Source organism: Anticarsia gemmatalis, chromosome 19, assembly GCF_050436995.1.
Source record: "Anticarsia gemmatalis isolate Benzon Research Colony breed Stoneville strain chromosome 19, ilAntGemm2 primary, whole genome shotgun sequence".
NCBI classification, from domain to species: Eukaryota; Metazoa; Arthropoda; class Insecta; order Lepidoptera; family Erebidae; genus Anticarsia; species Anticarsia gemmatalis.
The window spans coordinates 5,109,988-5,127,128 of NC_134763.1; the positions used below are offsets into that span (position 1 = coordinate 5,109,988).

The 17,141-nt window shown below is 36.7% G+C and overlaps 1 protein-coding gene across 1 annotated transcript in view; it reads right to left on the minus strand.

The window, feature by feature from the left end:
* Positions 1 to 2,609: 2,609 nt before the first annotated feature.
* LOC142980900 (RNA helicase aquarius) overlaps positions 2,610 to 17,141 on the minus strand; it is a 52,190-nt gene continuing 37,658 nt past the window's right edge. Inside the window, exons 19-27 of the mRNA XM_076126493.1 lie at positions 14,333 to 14,516; positions 13,937 to 14,061; positions 13,349 to 13,509; positions 12,914 to 13,181; positions 11,402 to 11,573; positions 9,234 to 9,404; positions 5,363 to 5,560; positions 4,383 to 4,562; positions 2,610 to 2,866 (exon numbers count right to left, since the gene is read on the minus strand). Coding sequence (XP_075982608.1) covers positions 2,663 to 2,866; positions 4,383 to 4,562; positions 5,363 to 5,560; positions 9,234 to 9,404; positions 11,402 to 11,573; positions 12,914 to 13,181; positions 13,349 to 13,509; positions 13,937 to 14,061; positions 14,333 to 14,516 — 1,663 coding nt within the window. The 3' untranslated portion in view covers positions 2,610 to 2,662. The remainder of the gene's footprint in view (positions 2,867 to 4,382; positions 4,563 to 5,362; positions 5,561 to 9,233; positions 9,405 to 11,401; positions 11,574 to 12,913; positions 13,182 to 13,348; positions 13,510 to 13,936; positions 14,062 to 14,332; positions 14,517 to 17,141) is intronic.

Sequence of the window (17,141 nt, forward strand, 5' to 3'; positions counted from 1 at the left end):
ATTGACAGTGTGGCTGAAGCAACAAAAGATCAAGCAGATTCAAAGTTGTGGCATTCCATGTGTAAGGGAAGAGTTACTGTTCTAGGATCTATGAAGCAGTACATTGTCAAACAGAAAATGGTGTTTTGGTGCAAAGTATCTTAGGTGGCTATAAGGTGCCTGAATTTAAAGCCATAAGACGAAGTAAAACATTATAAAAACAATTAATTAAAATATTAGAAAATGATTTTGGAGTTATTCTCATATAAGTTCAGGCCTAATTCTAATTTCCCCTGTTATTGGTGTTCCACCAGATGGGATTTCTGCGAAATTTGTTCTGGAGATAAAATGCCCAATAAGTGGAAAAACAATCAAGAATTATGTTAAAAATGGCAAACTCCAAGGATAATGTAAGGCCCAAATAATGGTTCAGATGCATGCTGAAAGATCTGTTTTGTATTGCTGATCCAACTTTTGAACAGACAAAATTAATACACAAATTGAGTATGATGCAAATTACACTACAAAGATTTTAGAAGACGCTACCATTCTGGAAGCAGTTTATTGTTAAGACTATTTTAGAAAGTGTTAAATAAAACAAATTGAAATTAGTTTACGTCTTTTTATTCATGTTATATTATAGGACTATGGAGATTTATTGACCCACATGCTACTGTGACTTTTTCATCTGAATGTTGAATTAGTTTATTATATATAACAGTGTGGCTTGAGTATCTTAAACACGGATACACAACACCCACAGCATTACACTATTCTTGCTTGTTTGAGTTAGGCGCAGCAAAAAAATGTTTTCGATCGTCTCCAGAACTGTTTTCGTAAGATGGCACAAAACAATATTTGAGATCCTTCATTACCCTATATTGTTAACTAGGACTCATTTCGAGAAATCTATAATGTTTAAAGTTCATAAATGATGCTAAATACTTCAGTAACCTATTTATTGTGGTATTTTCGTGTTTGTTTACTTTAAAACATTATTGACATTTCAAATGTCAATCTACATAATTTTTATTCAAATTGCAAAGGCAAAGGTAAGACGTTATTCTTCCGTATATGTGACGTCACAGCGTATTTTTTGGTTTTTATTTTATTGCTCCCGAAATATTGAGCCAAAAAATATAAAAAAATATGTTTTGTATTCAGGATGAGAAAATAAAGAAATGGTATTTTTATTTTGGGTACTTTAAAATTTTGAAATGTTGTCAATTGCTTGCGGCAACCCAACGTGACGATGCGTAGACATTAGAGGACCGATAGAGACCTTAACGCTCATAAACTGGGCTTCCTTTAGGTTTCAACATTTTAGTTGTGGTTTGGGTTCCACATTTTAGGAGCAACTGGTAGTTAGGAGTTTGTTTTATTGTTCTGTCAATAGCAACAGACATTCAAACTTAATACTAAATTGCTAAATGGATCTTAAACGAGATGAGTCAGCCCATGACCATGATCATTGATCAGTGTAACTCGATCGAAATATCAAGTAACAATTTATTAAGGTATCGTTTACCTTTAAAATTCTTGTCGTGTTTTAGACCCGTTTAGTTATTCAGTATGTGTACAAACGGCGATATTTTAAGTAATTTAATTCCATTTTGAGTCTGCACATGGTAAATGTATTAAACGTAAAGAATCGAAGCTATTAATATCAGTCTACCTGTATACTTACTACTCAAGTATTTTTTAAGTCACAACACACACTTGATTAACACTGATTCTTGTAATAACTTCCAATAAATGTTTAAGTAGTACGTTTATTTTAATTGCTGTCTAGTCATCTTGTTTCAGCTTATTTCTCGTGGTATAGATTATGATAGACATATGCAGTTCATAATAATTTTTGCGGACACAAATTATTAGCCTGTAAGAAACTCGGGAATATCCATTGACGTCAGTCCATATGGTATATTAACGAGGAGAATCAGCCAATATATTTTGGAAAACCCACCGCCTCCGTATCATCGTGAACGACTCCCATAAGTATAAATGTTGTTGAAAACATCACGTGTTGAAAATTTTGTGCTGAAAATATCTCGTACGTCAATCTAGAGAATAGAGATGTTCTAGTCATAAAACTATGATTCCCAGTCGAAGTGCAGGAAGGCAATGTGCTCAATAGTTATATTTTATTTTCTGGGTTAATTTTATGGCTATCTGTTAGATATTTTTTAATCTAATCTTTCCTATCAATCTTAAAATATATTTTGATCTTTCTATTGACAAATTTACTTTGTACTTAATACGGATTTTTGTTAGCGATTTCAGTATGAGTGCAGATTTGTGCCTAACTACATGTTCGATTATAGCAGGCGCAAAAAAAAACAATATTTGTTTCGAACTGTACCAAATAATAGTTATTAAAACGATCAATAGCAACTACCAATCTATTTGGGGCAATGAACGCTTCCAGTGATTACTAGCTAGTCGTTAATGACGGGAGCAAACACAAACTTCTGTTTTTAGCACGTCGTTTTTTTATTCAGTGTGAACGACCATCACACCGCAAACGGCCATTTAAAACGTATGCGAAGCGAAAAATTAGCCAGTAGAAAAGTTAAAGCATAGGTTTCCTTTCGGACACAGAAATGAGATACGTAAAATAAAATAACGGATGTTGCAAAAACTTATATTATGGAATCGTACTTATGAATAACGAGGTTGACGTCTAAGGTTGCGCATCGTCGACTTCGTTGACGATGTCGGTGGGCTGGAAGACGGCCGGGGTGTCGGCGGTGTCGGCGGTCTCTGTGGTGTCGGCGTCATCATCGTCGCTGTCGGCGGCGCCGGGGTGCGCGTGCTGTAGCGGCGGCGCCTCGGCCGGCCGCGACGCGCGCTTGCTGCCCGGCGCCGACCACACCGCGCTCGAACGCTGATACATATTATTATTGTGATAGTTAATAATATTACAATGCAACACCTGTAACTCGATTCTCTATCACTATCGACTACCGACAACCGTCTAGCATCGAGGAATTTGATATGAAAATCTGATCAGCGCCTCTAGCGGGCTCCGTAGAAACTATTTTGGAAAAACATTATAAATGTCAAACTCTCGATACTCGACAGTGCCGACTGTAGAGAATTGCGCTACGGTTCTTCATATTGGTAAAATCTCAGTTAAAAAGAAGCGAGAATTGCGCAGTAGGTACTTCAATAAGCTTAGCTTCTTTATCGTACTCACGTTGGTTACAAATTAGTTACTAAAAAATAGTTCCGCATCGATATTTAAATTTGATAAAACAGATTATCCAATTAGGCGCAGTCTGGTTTCTTAAACATTTAATTTTCATTCGGGTCACGCCTGGACGGCCATTATGTATTATAATTTTTAAGTGATAAAAATACTAGTCACAATAATTATCGAATAGACAATCAGTGATCAATGCTCTAGCGTACGGAATATAAATGAAATACTTAATAAACAGGTAGCATACAGAACCCTTTGACTTATAACCATAACCATATATGTCAAGTTTCGAATTAATCATGTATGCATGTTTAAGATTTTAAAATTTATAGGGCTCATAAATTTTAAAGACATCATAAATTTTAATATGCATGGCATACACACAAAGCCTGTTATACCCAATAGTGCAGGGCAGAGATATATATAGTAAAAATTATAGTTTCATGTAAATGCCAACGACTAGTGAGCTTCTTTTGAGAACAGTCTAATATAAATTACAAAAGTCCAAAAACATTTTGCCCTATTCTGGAATCGAACCCGAAATATCGTTATTAGTAATCGTACATGTTGCAGTCAAAACCACTTTTGACCAGCCTGTTCAGGCAAAGTTTAACTGATTATGCTAGTCAATAGTAGTTTTGACTGGTTAAGAGACTTGACTGCAACATATACACTCCCGCCAATACAACAGAGGCAGTTACAAAAACGTGCCCGATAGTGATTTATATTCGTCATTAATTACTCAAAGCCAAAACATATGCCTGGCACGCGAATACGGTTCTGTTAGCACACTTCGCATAGTAACTCATATCACAACTGTGAATGGGTATGATAATATTGGTTACGTCACTGGCGCCGGTGTCGGTAACATAAATCACTTCTAGCACAAAACGTATACAGTGCAAATTCCGTGCCCCAAGTGAAAAAGGGCTTATGTGCGATTTTGTCGAAAATTACTCAAGAAATAGTGCACTCGTTATCACTTTTGCAATATTTTTAGTGTAAGTTAACCGCTTTTGCACATTGCTAACTTTAATTTTTTTTAAGATAAACAATATCTGTTTTAATCTATCGATAGAGCATTTTTCTTTGAAAACAAGTCCGAGTCCGACAAAATCGGACTTTTACCCCTTTTCACTGGAGCACTAATAGGCACTGCGCCACTGAAATCACTGTATTAAATATGTTGATAGCTTACCTCGTATTGGTCCTTGCACTGTTTGACCCTCTCCAGGTACATGTCGTATACAAATTGTGCCATGTGTGGCATATCCCTTATCGTGAGGACAAGTGCCGGCGGGACATTAGCTCCGTTCGCCCTCTGCGCCGGCCATCTTTCTCCCGGCACTAATTCTAGTTCCAACGGCCGCTCAACCAACTGTAATTACAATACGAATTATTTATTTCATCATTAGCCTAGCCTTTCTTCCAAACTATGTTGGACTCGGCTTCCAATGTCACCGAATGCTGCTGAATATCAGTGTTTTACATGGAGCGACTGGCTATTAGACTTCCACAACCCATTTACCTGGGATATAACACGATACCCTTTGGTAGTACTGGTTGTCAGACTTTCAAGCTTCTGACTACTGTTAACGACTGTCAAAGATCTTTGAAAATGACAGCCGGGACACACAATTTAACGTGCCTTCAGAAACACAGAGGAACTCGATATGTATAAGATGGTCACCCATGCACAGAACAACCTCGGCATAGCTTAACCTCAGAGATAGATCCGCGCGGCTGTTATTAACTAAGCCACGAGCAGTACGAATTATTTTTTTAATTTAAAATTAGTTTATACTAAATTCTAAGAAATTATTGTTTGGCCTCAATGTACTGGCACAATCAATTACAATCGAAACAATTAAGAATACATCTGTTAATAACGTTGATTAAAAGAATGGAAGTTACGAGTCAAATTTCATTTGATAGTAGATTTTTATTTGAAGGTCAAACACGCATCGTTGCCGCATCATAAATCACATTTATCATATTATATTTAGACTCCAATCAATATTTATTTACAAATAACTTGTAAAACTGATGTAATAAAGAAATTCCGGTTTAATAATTTCACTTTCAACTCAAATAAATTCATTCAATAATTACGTGCCTCGTTTCCTCAAAATAAATGGCAAGGAGAAAAAGGTGAAACTTGTAAGTCGTATATCTTACCTGATTGAAGGTAGGTTGTAGTTCGAAGCAGTTTCTGAAGAGGTTGGCCCTGGCGAACACGTAGAGACCGAGCCGGGCTCTCGACGCGGCCACGATGAGCCGCCGCAAGTCCCTCACGTGGCCCACAGCTTTGGTCCGCACCAACGAGACAAGGGCTATGTCATTCTGCTGGCCCTGGTACTTGTCCACAGTCGTCACCTAGATAACACATAAGAATAAGTAACGGCGCGGGTATAACGCTTAATTTTCATTTTTTTAATTCCTGAATAAACAAGTATCTTGTGAATTTTGTCACTTGGAAATTACCTAGGTATAGGTTTTTATTTACAAAAATAGCAAGAGAACACTCGCTAATAGATAGTAATTACTCTTAGGCTCGTAGCAGACGTATCGGATCGGAAAGGGATCGTCAGTTCCCGCTCTTCCGGTTCGTACACTAGCTTCCGCGACTTTTTGCAACCTAGTTTACGTTTTCGTCCACGCACCTTGGTTAAAGTGGAAACAAGCCGTCAACAAGCGGCAACAGGCGTTGTAGTCGTAACCGATTCGACGAGCTAGAATTTCAAGGGAAATGACGAGATGGTAACGATACGTCTGCTGCGACCCTTGGAATCGAATTTCTTTAAAAAAGGATTTATTAGTTGTAATTTCACACAATTTACAACGTAAACATAACAACAATCTGTCCAGACATAAACATTGTAATTATTCATTAATGGATGTCGGCGGCGCATGGAGTTCTTTGAACAAGTATAATCTGATTGAATGCAAATGATCGTGACCAAACATGTAGTTTAATGAAAGAGCTTATTATGTCACCGACTGAGCTAAGAATAAACTCTCTTAGCGCCATTGTGAGCAGTAAAACTAAAAGCGAGTGCGGCCATATACTCGCTAAAATAAAAGATGCGGCGCAATTTTAGGCGGAACAATTTGAATTAATAATAACCAATATTTCATTTTTAATTATGATTGTAATAACTAATAAGTATCACGAGGTAAACACACGTATGAAAACAAGGTAGTAGCTATTTTACTAAAAGACGACAAGATGTCACTATTATCTATACTAATATTATAAATTGAACGCGCTAATCTCAGGAACTACTGGTGTGAATTGAAGTATTATTTGACGGTTGGATGGCCTATTTATTGAGGAAGGCTATAGGCTATATATCATCACGCTACGACCAAGAGGAGTAGCAACGAAAAATGTTACAAAAACGGAGAAAATTATGACCCGTTCCCACTTATGTGACGCAAGCGAAGTTGCGCGGGTCAGCGAGTCGCCTATAAAGTCATTATTATAGTCGTATAAAGTGGAATTTGCATGTTCCGCTGCACGTTTATGCCCTTAGCTGGGCTATGCACTAAGTGATGTCAGAATTTAAAGAGGACATAAATAAGATAACATTAATGTATCTGCAATAAGAACACGTCATTCAACAAATATAACCTCTGTGACTGCAGAAGTTAACTAAAAAACGTGGCGCAGTGGTTTAGGTCGCCGCGCCGCTACCATTGCGGGAGCTCGTGGGTTCGATTCCCACACGGAACAATTATGTGTGCGATCCACAAATAATTGTTTCGGGTCTGGTTGTACTCTGTGTCCGTTGTTTGTATGTTTGTAAAAGTCCCCGCGACACCAGAGCAACAACTAGTGCGGGAGTTGTCTTTAAAAAAAAACCAGTTCTGATCTGAGAACCGATGCAAGTGCCATATTCTTCTGAATACAACATTATTGCATTCGCGCTCATTTTTACATAAGTAGGTACAATACATACCCATTACCCAATTATATTGCGGACGTAGTTATTATAATATAATCGACTAGCTACTCCGATCGCTTTAATGGTTTCGATTCCATAAGTGCAAAGTAATGTAATCAGACAGGATTGACAAAAACTGTTGCACGGTCTTTTTTGTTTCTTATATGTACCATGAATAGAGATGATCTCAACCGAATAAAACTTTTAGTCCACAACCCGGCTAACAATGTGTGAGTGCACAATATCATGGCGCATAGAATTTTGTCACGAGCTTATCTGTATTTTTCTTGGACTCGGGAAGTAACTATCGAGATATGTAATAATGTGGTTTTAACAATATGCGGAAGGCGGAACTACTAACGATAAGGGTCTGTTGCGTCGGGTCGGTTGTATTTCCTATGAGTGTCCGGAATTGGAGAAATAATAACTATTATCTACCTACTGACTTTGACTATAGTACGGCCGCTGAGTAATTACCGATTTGACAGATTATTCTCTAAATTAATCGATATAACCTTGCACGAGCGACACATTTGCCGAATGATTTAGAATACCTCTTTAATATAAAACTTTATGTCAAAATATCAAAATTAAGTAATTTTCCAATAAACACTGTTTCAAAACTTAAAATAGTTTGTAAATAATATGAAAACATTTATTTTTTGTTCTTTGGTGCGCTTGTACAAAGTTACAACGTGCGGATTCGTGCGTCTAGTTTTCATAGTGATGTGCTTAATAGTATTCGGTCCGAATTCATTGGAATAGGTATGATTTTTATTTCAAGGAATATCGATGGAATATAGAAATAAGGAATATGGATATTTATTTTATTTCGTCAAGGATACTCCACCTAATGAAGAACTTGTGTCTTTAACTATTATTGGTTTTGATTTTATTTAATTACACGCTATAATAGAATATTTAAAAACAAACTGTTCCAAAATGATATTAGGGTTACTGGTTCAGTCACTTCACTAGTGTTGTCAATTTGTCATGTGTCAAATCGGTAATAACTCAGCGGCCCTACTATACCTCCGTCGCGCAGTGGTTTAGGCCACGCTGATACCACTGACTCGGAAGGTCGTGGGTTCGATTCCCACACGGAACAATTATTTGTGCGATCCACAAATGATTGTTTCGGGTCTAGTTGTACTTTGTGTCCTTTGCTTGTATGTTTGTAAAAGTCCTCGCGACACAAGTGCAGGAGCTGTCTTTTATTTTTTTTTTACTTAACAGATTCCTCACGAGTATATTATGGTATCAATTACAGGAAACGTTACAATTAAATCGAAATTACAGTAACAAAGATATAGTCAAAATATTTACTAGCCATGAAAACGTGGTCGTTGTTTAAAACTTAAACTCATGAATATCAAAGAATTCAAGATGCCTCGTTTGCGAAACACACGCACGTCCCGCCGCCGTCGTGGACAATGTGATGCCCTCAATGTCTGTTTGTATAGTCTTAATACCCCGACCGACTTGCATAGTAAAAAGTCAAACAATTAGCCGTCTGAAGACTAATTAACGCCGGCAAGGGAGGTTTACTCAAGTGTACTACATGCCGTTTACAATGTTGAATTGAGATCAATTTTTGTATCGTTATTAGTGTGTGTAGGTTTTGTTTAGGTCACCGGTGATTCATTCAAATTGATGAACCGATGATTTATAGTTAATTATGTAGAATGGAGCATAAATTTCAGGTTTTTAATAAAAAAAAATATTTTAAAGGTCGATACAGTAATAAATAGTATTTTAAATTACCTGAACGAAAGTAGTAAACAAAACCGGTTGCAATTAACAACTGCAATAAATCTTTTTGCTGAGAATTTTATATTTTGCTTATTTCCGAATATAGGGTTCCGCATTATTGATTTTTTTTGCGAATTTTATAGGATGCAGAATGTATAAGTTTTTGGTAAATTGTGCTTATAATATTTCTACGATTACTCACCCCGGTTTCTGAGTACGTTTAGCGGTAGTTTATCTATTCAATAGCGTTGTTTTTGTGTATGAGTTTTAACGCTATTGAATAGATAAACTGCCGCTTAATGTACTCAGAAACCGGGGGTATGTGTTGTAGTTGTAAATTGTAATATTACCTTGTGTGGTCTTCCAATGAGTGGGTTTTCGGCACAGCGTTTGTCGATCACATCGCGTATCAAATGCTTCTGACCATTATACGTGGTGAGGATGGAGATGCGCTCAGCGGGCCAGCCGATCAGTCGCATAAACATGAATACAGCCACTACATATTCAGCTTCAGCCAAGTTCTGAAATAATGTTTGGTTAAATTAAAGCTAAAACTTATTACACTCTCATTAGTAGAATAAATTGCCAGTTTAAAGACAAAATAGTAGAAGTGGTTTCCAAAAAAAATCAATTATTCTCGGTAAAATGTCAGTCACTGTCTCACTGAAAAGTATTTCCTATATTCCAAGTTCTCCTTTACGTCATATAGGAACAGACAGTCTTAGCGCACTAATGATTCAGAAATGAGTTCAAATGAAATGACGACAATTACCGTATTTGGAAGTGTGTCAGCACGGAAATGACCTTTTTCGTAGTATCCGTAGAAATACAAGGTTATTGTAGTCGTGGAAAAGGAGCGTATAGTAACAAGATTGGAGAAGGATATTTTGAAACCATTTACTTTGGTACAATTGGTACAGCTGTTACAAAAGCTTTTACAATGGAATATTATTATGCATAATTATATTAGCTGATCCGCGCAACTTCGAACGCGCTAATCTCAGGAACTACTGGTCCGATTTGAAAAATTCTTTCAGTGTTAGATAGCCCATTTATATTGGCTAACTAACTTCGGGTATGCTCTAATCCTTCGGTGATCTAACACTATGATGTAACACATAAAAAAGATGAGATCTCAAACGTAATGTGATAATTCGTTAGTATAGTAGTAATGTATGAGAATATACCAAGGTCAGTCTATGATTCGGGTAAATATCATAAATTTTACTTTTTATTATACTGTATTATAGGTTAAGTCTGTAAATTATAGTAATTCAGCGAAAAATCGCAAAAAGCGATGCGTTAATAATTTAGTGTTATTTATAAGTCTAGCTGTAAGACTAATAAACTAAGATTGACAAGCCAACGCATAAGAATAGTATAAAATAAATGGATAGGAATAGGAAGGAAAATAGGAAGTCCCCAACCCACACTTGGCCAGCGTGGTGGACTCAAGACCTAATCCCTCCCCCTTTACGGGAGGAGACCCTTGCCCAGCAGTGGGACATTAATGGGTTCAATTTATTTTTAAATGGATGGATAGGCTTAGAGCAAGTTCTTGACGTCTTTGTAAAAAGGAAGTACACACAGTCATAAGCTAATTGCGTAAATCAAGGATGGTTGTCCAATCAACGAATGGAGTTAATTAATAAATAGTCGACGGGGATGAATTAACGATTGTTTTGCTTTGATCATACTATATTAATATTATAAATGCGAACGTTTCTGAGAAAGAAGGTATAGATGTTTGTTACTCTTTCACGCAAATACTACTTACTAAACGAAATACGACGAAATTTGGCACATAGGTAGCTGATGACCCAAAATAATACATAGGCTACTTTTTATCCCGGAGTTCCCGAGGGATCGAGATTTACACGGGAAGAGTTTCCACGCGGACAAAGTTGCGGGCGGCCTCTAGTATACCATAAAGATACACATTACACATACATAGTAATAAGCAAATTAGATTTGTCTACGACAAGGTCATAGGTCTCAGACGATTAAACTTTGATAGTGCTTTTAAATGACGAATAAAATTAAATCATTCAGACCGTTTAGAGCTTGTGATCTCACCTCTGACATAAGATATTATGTTAGTTAAAGTATCATGTCTAATTTTAGTCTTAGGGTCAGTTTCACTACACAAGTTTTGTATAACTTATAAAATATTGTAAAGCTGAAGAGTTTGTTTGTTTGAACGCGCTAATCTCAGGAACTACGAGTCCGATTTGAAAAATTCGTTTAGTGTTAGATAACTCTTTATCGAGGAAAGTTATATATCATCACGCTACGACCAATAGGAGCAGAGTACCAGTAGAAAATGTTACAAAAACGGGGAAAATCTTGATTCTCTCTTATGTGACGCAAGCGAAGTTGCGCGGGTCAGCTCGTAACTTATAAAGTGAAATATTATAATATTTTTTCACACCTTTGTTGTAATTTTATTTACAGGATAGATCAATAATTTGTCCACAATTATCTACAATCCGTAAAGCTTAAGCTTATTTATAAATACCTGGTAGAAATATGGACTTGGTTCTGTTTCGCCGGCGCCATGGAAATCGTCGACATGGATGAGTTGGAAGTCGTAGCGCAAGCCAGCGTTGGCGGCGCGATACTCCGGCATGCGAGTGACGTGGCCCAGGTCTCCCAAAGCCAAGTACCTCCAGCGATACAAGTTGCAGATACTGGGTAACAAATAACTTATAAATTAATAACTTTTTTTACCGACAGTAGTAGTGTACTATAGTCTGACACCTTAGTGGAGAGGTATGCACGATTTTGTTTAGATTTTAATCAATAATTATACTGAGTTGCTTGACTATAATACTTACCCTCTTATTCATAAACACACTATAAACCTAACTTTTAAACTCTCGCGTTGCATGTTTAATGTATAATAGAATACGGGAATTAAACTGCGGTTGCACTCGCCGTGGTCCAAGGCTGACTGGGACCACGGCGAGTGCAACCTGCGCCGAAACGTTAGGCATTTTAAGGTAAAATGCGTGTTCGCGTTAATTCCCGTATTCTATTATACATTAAACACTATAAACCAATTTTAGTTAAACGACTACTAAAATATGTTTTCTCTCTTTCATTTCGCTAAGGAGTAAAGGAAACAAAACACTTTATGAGCCTTTCATAAGTTCATATATTTTTATGAATAAGAGGGTTAATGTTTAGTTTAATAACCGATCTGCTTTTACTGTAATAGGTCTCAATACATACTGACCAAATTCGGGATGACGTTTTAAAAATCTAGTGGAAAAATCGTCCAAAATATTATCACGATATTACCGTTAAAATAAACGATTAAACTGCGCTCAATTCAAAGATTTCGACTCATTCAAAAACTTTTTCTTTTTCTCATTCCGCAAACGGTTGGAGGCTATTATTTTCGGTTCTACAAAGAAACGCCAGATTTTGAGACATAACTCATAATCTCTAAGACTTAGACAAAAAGTTTATTGTTAAATACCAAGAAATGTTATCGTCTTGTTTTCCTATTTCTATTTTCAGTTTCCTTAGAAACATCGTGTATATTTATTGTGTTTATAAAAGCGATGGTGCTACACAGTGAAACGCTCGAACGAGTAAAGTTTTAGTACGATCGTTTTAAGATACATGATGCCATAATTATGAGGGAACAAACTATTAATTATAAATAAACGTTCACGTATTTTATCGAATCTACCTACTTTAAACTAAACTATAAATCAATAATGTCGGTAAGGTTTAAGTCACGACAATTGCGAATGAGATCATGGTTGTATTGTTCACTAACGACATCCATACTTAAATATTATAAATGCGAAAGTAACTCTGTCTGTCTGTCTGTCTGTTACTCAATCACGCCTAAACTACTGAACCAATTTGCATGAAATTTGGTATGGAGATATCTTGATACCCGAGAAAGGACATAGGCTACTTTTTACCCCGGGAAAATGACGCATTTTCACGAGAAAATTCAAGTGGTGGACGAAGTCGCGGGTAAAAGCTAGTAAGAAATAAGAGTAATTCTCACCTGGGTCTGGCACGACCCTGAGCGTCTAGTTCCACATAAGGCACACCAAGCCTGACCATCCTGGTGAATAGACTCTGCTCCATATTGCAGTACTTCTGGAAGGCCATGTTCTTCACAACAGGTGGCAGCTGATGGTGGTCACCAATCATTATCCAGCGCTTGAGACGCGACCTTCCGTCTTGTGGGTTCTGCAGTAGCAGCGGTATGAATGTTTCGATTTCCAGGATTTGAGCTGATTCCTCCATTAGTATGTTGTCGTATTTAAAGCCTGTTTTGTAAAACCAAAAATATTGATAAGAATTTAATGTCCTTATCGCGTCGGCACTTGTAATTTACAAACGGGTGAATCTGATTGTGTTGAATAAGGCAAGACTTCTTTTAAGAATTTTTACTTTTTCGAAGTTACTTATTATTCTACGTAAAAAGCATACATACCCATCTGTACGAGTTCTGATCTCTTGAGAGCCGCGTGCGTACATGTCATGGCAATAATCTTTGCTTCTTTAACCAACAAATACTTAGATCTATCTAATCCTGATCGAAGAAGTTCGAAAGCTCGGAACTCTTCCAACTCTTCAAATATGTGATCAATATATCTGTAAACATTAAATAGTATGAGTTTTTGTTAAAATTATATAATTTGTTTTACAGCATTCTTAGAATCAGTATACCAGTCTGCTTGCATATACGCGCAATAACATTTTTCTACTAATATATTTCTTTTGCAGTTTGAGATTTTTATACAAAGCACGCAAAACCACTCAAGTAGTTTTGGTGCCGATCTGTTTACGAGTTGATATGTGTTTTACGAGTTAAAATGCTTTCGTAAAACACATGGCTCCACTTGTTATCATACTGTACTGCGGTCGTAACATCAGCTCTGGTTGTGGCGGCGCCGGTTTAATTTTAAAACGTCTGCTTTTGGCGGTTGGTTTGGATTCCCGATAGTATTGGATTGGGTATTTTGATAATTTGATACTTTTGAACAAGCAAATATTATAGTTTCAACTTCATAAGTATTACCTGTAACAGCTTTTAGCCACCTCCATATCTTCCTCGTAGGTCTTTCCAGGGAACAATGGCTTGGGAGCATCGTCAAAGAATTCGTGGAATGGAAACTCTTTGCTTATAGTATCTACAGTTTTATTCTGCAAAAAAAATGAATTATCATCAAATAAGATTGAGCGACACACCTCTAAAATTCTTGTAATATTGCACCAATAGCATTAATGATGTCACTGACGGATTAATTTGTTATCAAAATATGCCCCGCAGTTTCACTTGCGTTTAAGATCACTCCGCATAGGACCAAGCATGATATCAGATTGCTTAGAGCCTTTCTCATTGACAACAACGCAAGAGAACTTGTGACGTGACCTTGGGGTGGGGTTAACTGTTTGGTAAAATACTACAACTTACCTGATCTTTAGCACATTTGTCGAGGAAGGTTTCCCACCGTGGCCTCACGTGATAAACATGGAAATGATGTGCAAGTTCGCAGGTCGCGCCGGCATCTTCTCCGGCGTTTAAAGTGGCTTGAAGGCGTCCTACTCGTTCCAGTAGCTCTAGTCGTTTCGCCAACACGTAGTTCACACGACCGTACCTGTTATTATTTGTATTAGATTTTTTTTACATAACAAAATAATGAAAATTTTCGGTATCCGCCATGACTCCTCTGGATTTAGCTGCCAAGTTACTCTTGACTCTAACCCAGACTAGTATACGGCTTCATTCGATACAGTAGTATTTTCGTGAATCATTTTGTTCTAAATTACATTCTAGCAGGTATTTCATGACTCTTCTATACCATCATAAGCGGTCATTGCTCCTTTCACACTCATACAACAAAACGTTATCGTGGAGATACGTCGTACTACTCCAACAGTAAATAAATACTAGATGCACAGTCAAAATGTAATCATTTTAAGTTTTTAAACTCTCAAGACACTAAACTAGGGAAGACTAAAACCAGAGTCATGGGAACGTGAAAAAAAATTAGCCAATTCTGTTAAACTGTTCGCTTAGCTTACACCAGCTGTTGGCTTAGTAAACAAATCCGTTTACGCAATTGTAAAAAAATATACATAAGTATGAGTATATTTGGACATACGTGCTTAACTACATGTTATGCTATTGTTTACATTATGATGTGTTTAATGTACCAACCACGTAGTCGCCAGGCGCGATTTACGTAATGTTTTGTAATTTTAGATTATTTGAGAAAAACGGTAGAAGGGTAGGACTAATTAATATTGTTGTAGTACATACACGTTTATTTGATAGATCTATAAGATAAGAAGTATAAATTTAATTCGAGAAAAAAGAAAAATGTCATGGAAACGTCTTTTGCGCTGTCAAATTCTACATCAATGAGTGTAACAGACTGATACAAGTACAAACTACTTTCGCATTATAAAAATAAGTGTGAATTCACAACTAATAATTCGTGCTTAAAATTCTGTTTGTCATAACAATGAATAAATATTTACATCAAAGATTAAACCATTAATGCCAGACGTATTATTAAGATGACGCCAGCATACTCGGCTGTAGATAACCCAGTTGAATGAAAAGCCCCGTACAGACATGAGGATATAACATACTACTACTTTAATTTCTGTTTTATCGTTATTTGATAAATGTAACTGTGGGTAATTGTAATTGTGTCGAGATCTAACAATGGATTCTTATACACTTCTTATCTTTTACATGGAATCGTGTACAGTGTTTGCACATAAAATAGTAGGAACAAGAAGACACTTATATCCGAACTATTACAAATTCCGTGCTAATGTAATGTAGGCATCTAATAAGCATTAATATAAAAACTAAACTTTTACAGCCAATCGGCTGAACCGATTTAGCTGAAGATAGGCATATCCATATCCGGGAAATGACATCGCTAATTACACACGTAATTTCCACTAAAAAGGTCATAAAATCACCCAAAAATTACGTCAAAATATATAAAACCAGTTACAACATTTCGCAACATTTTCTTTATTGGCATATTTATGTCAATAGTTTGACCATGGTCGATTAATAAACCATATCATTATAATATAGTATTCGAGAAGATTACGAATGCTAATTATGTGCATACATTAATAAAAAATGATGTATAAAGTACAACATACCCAAACAAGTATGTCATCCTTATTTTGACTTTAATTTTTTTTTGACATAAGTCATTACTAGCCTATAAAGACGACAACAATTTATTATATCTCGTCATATTACTGTTAAGAATATGGCACATACCACAATTAAGAATTTGGCACATTGGATGCGTTCGGCGGTCTGCGGTCAGATCAAAGTGATTGATTATGTATGAACAAAATTGTCGGTCAGGGCAATCGGACGGTGATGCGGGCAGGGCCAACAGCGCCATTTGACTGCGTTAATCAGTGGTGCTTAATTCGTCTGTTTTTTAATCAAGACAATAATCTCCAAGGTAGAAGGTAGACCTCCAAGGTATTGTGCTAATATGGTTGCATAGTCGTAGCAAAAACACTGGCCGTGACTGTTGCCCTCCTGCCAGCCAGCCCGTGCCCTCTGTCTGCCTACCTGTTATTACGCGTCCTGCCTTCCCCTGCGTTCTTTGATCATGCTCGCACGGTTGGACCGATTAATTATCTATACAAAATATATAGAGACTGACAATTTTATTAATGCATAATGCGGGGAGCGTTCCGTTTGACCTGACCTGCACCGACCAAACCGCATCCAGTGTGCCAAATAAAAAGAAATAACGTCCTTCTAGATACTTTTATAAGCTTAATCCATTCAAAGGAATTTGATAACCACTTTAATGTAATATCAATGTGAAAAAGGTTTTTAATGAACATTGTACATTACACAAGTTAGCTACACGCACCTGTGCTTACCTTAATATGCAAAACAATTACTGTTTCGTTTCGGTCTACACCCAGAGATTCAGTTAAAGCTAAGATTAATAATATACCTCTACAATAAGGCATAAATAAGTCAGACTGTAACGAAATGATAATATATGCCATGGCAAATGAAAACCACGTATAGGGTATTTATTTATACCATTCTTGTGTACTTGTATCCTTACCGATTGGTCAGAGTAGGTTAACGACGCATTGTCTTTACGAAATAGAGTATAAACGTAAGTTATGAGCATTTACAGTTCGCGTAGGAAGGGAGCGATTGTGTCAATGAAAATAAATCTCGTATTTCTGTATAATAAATCGGCACGTAA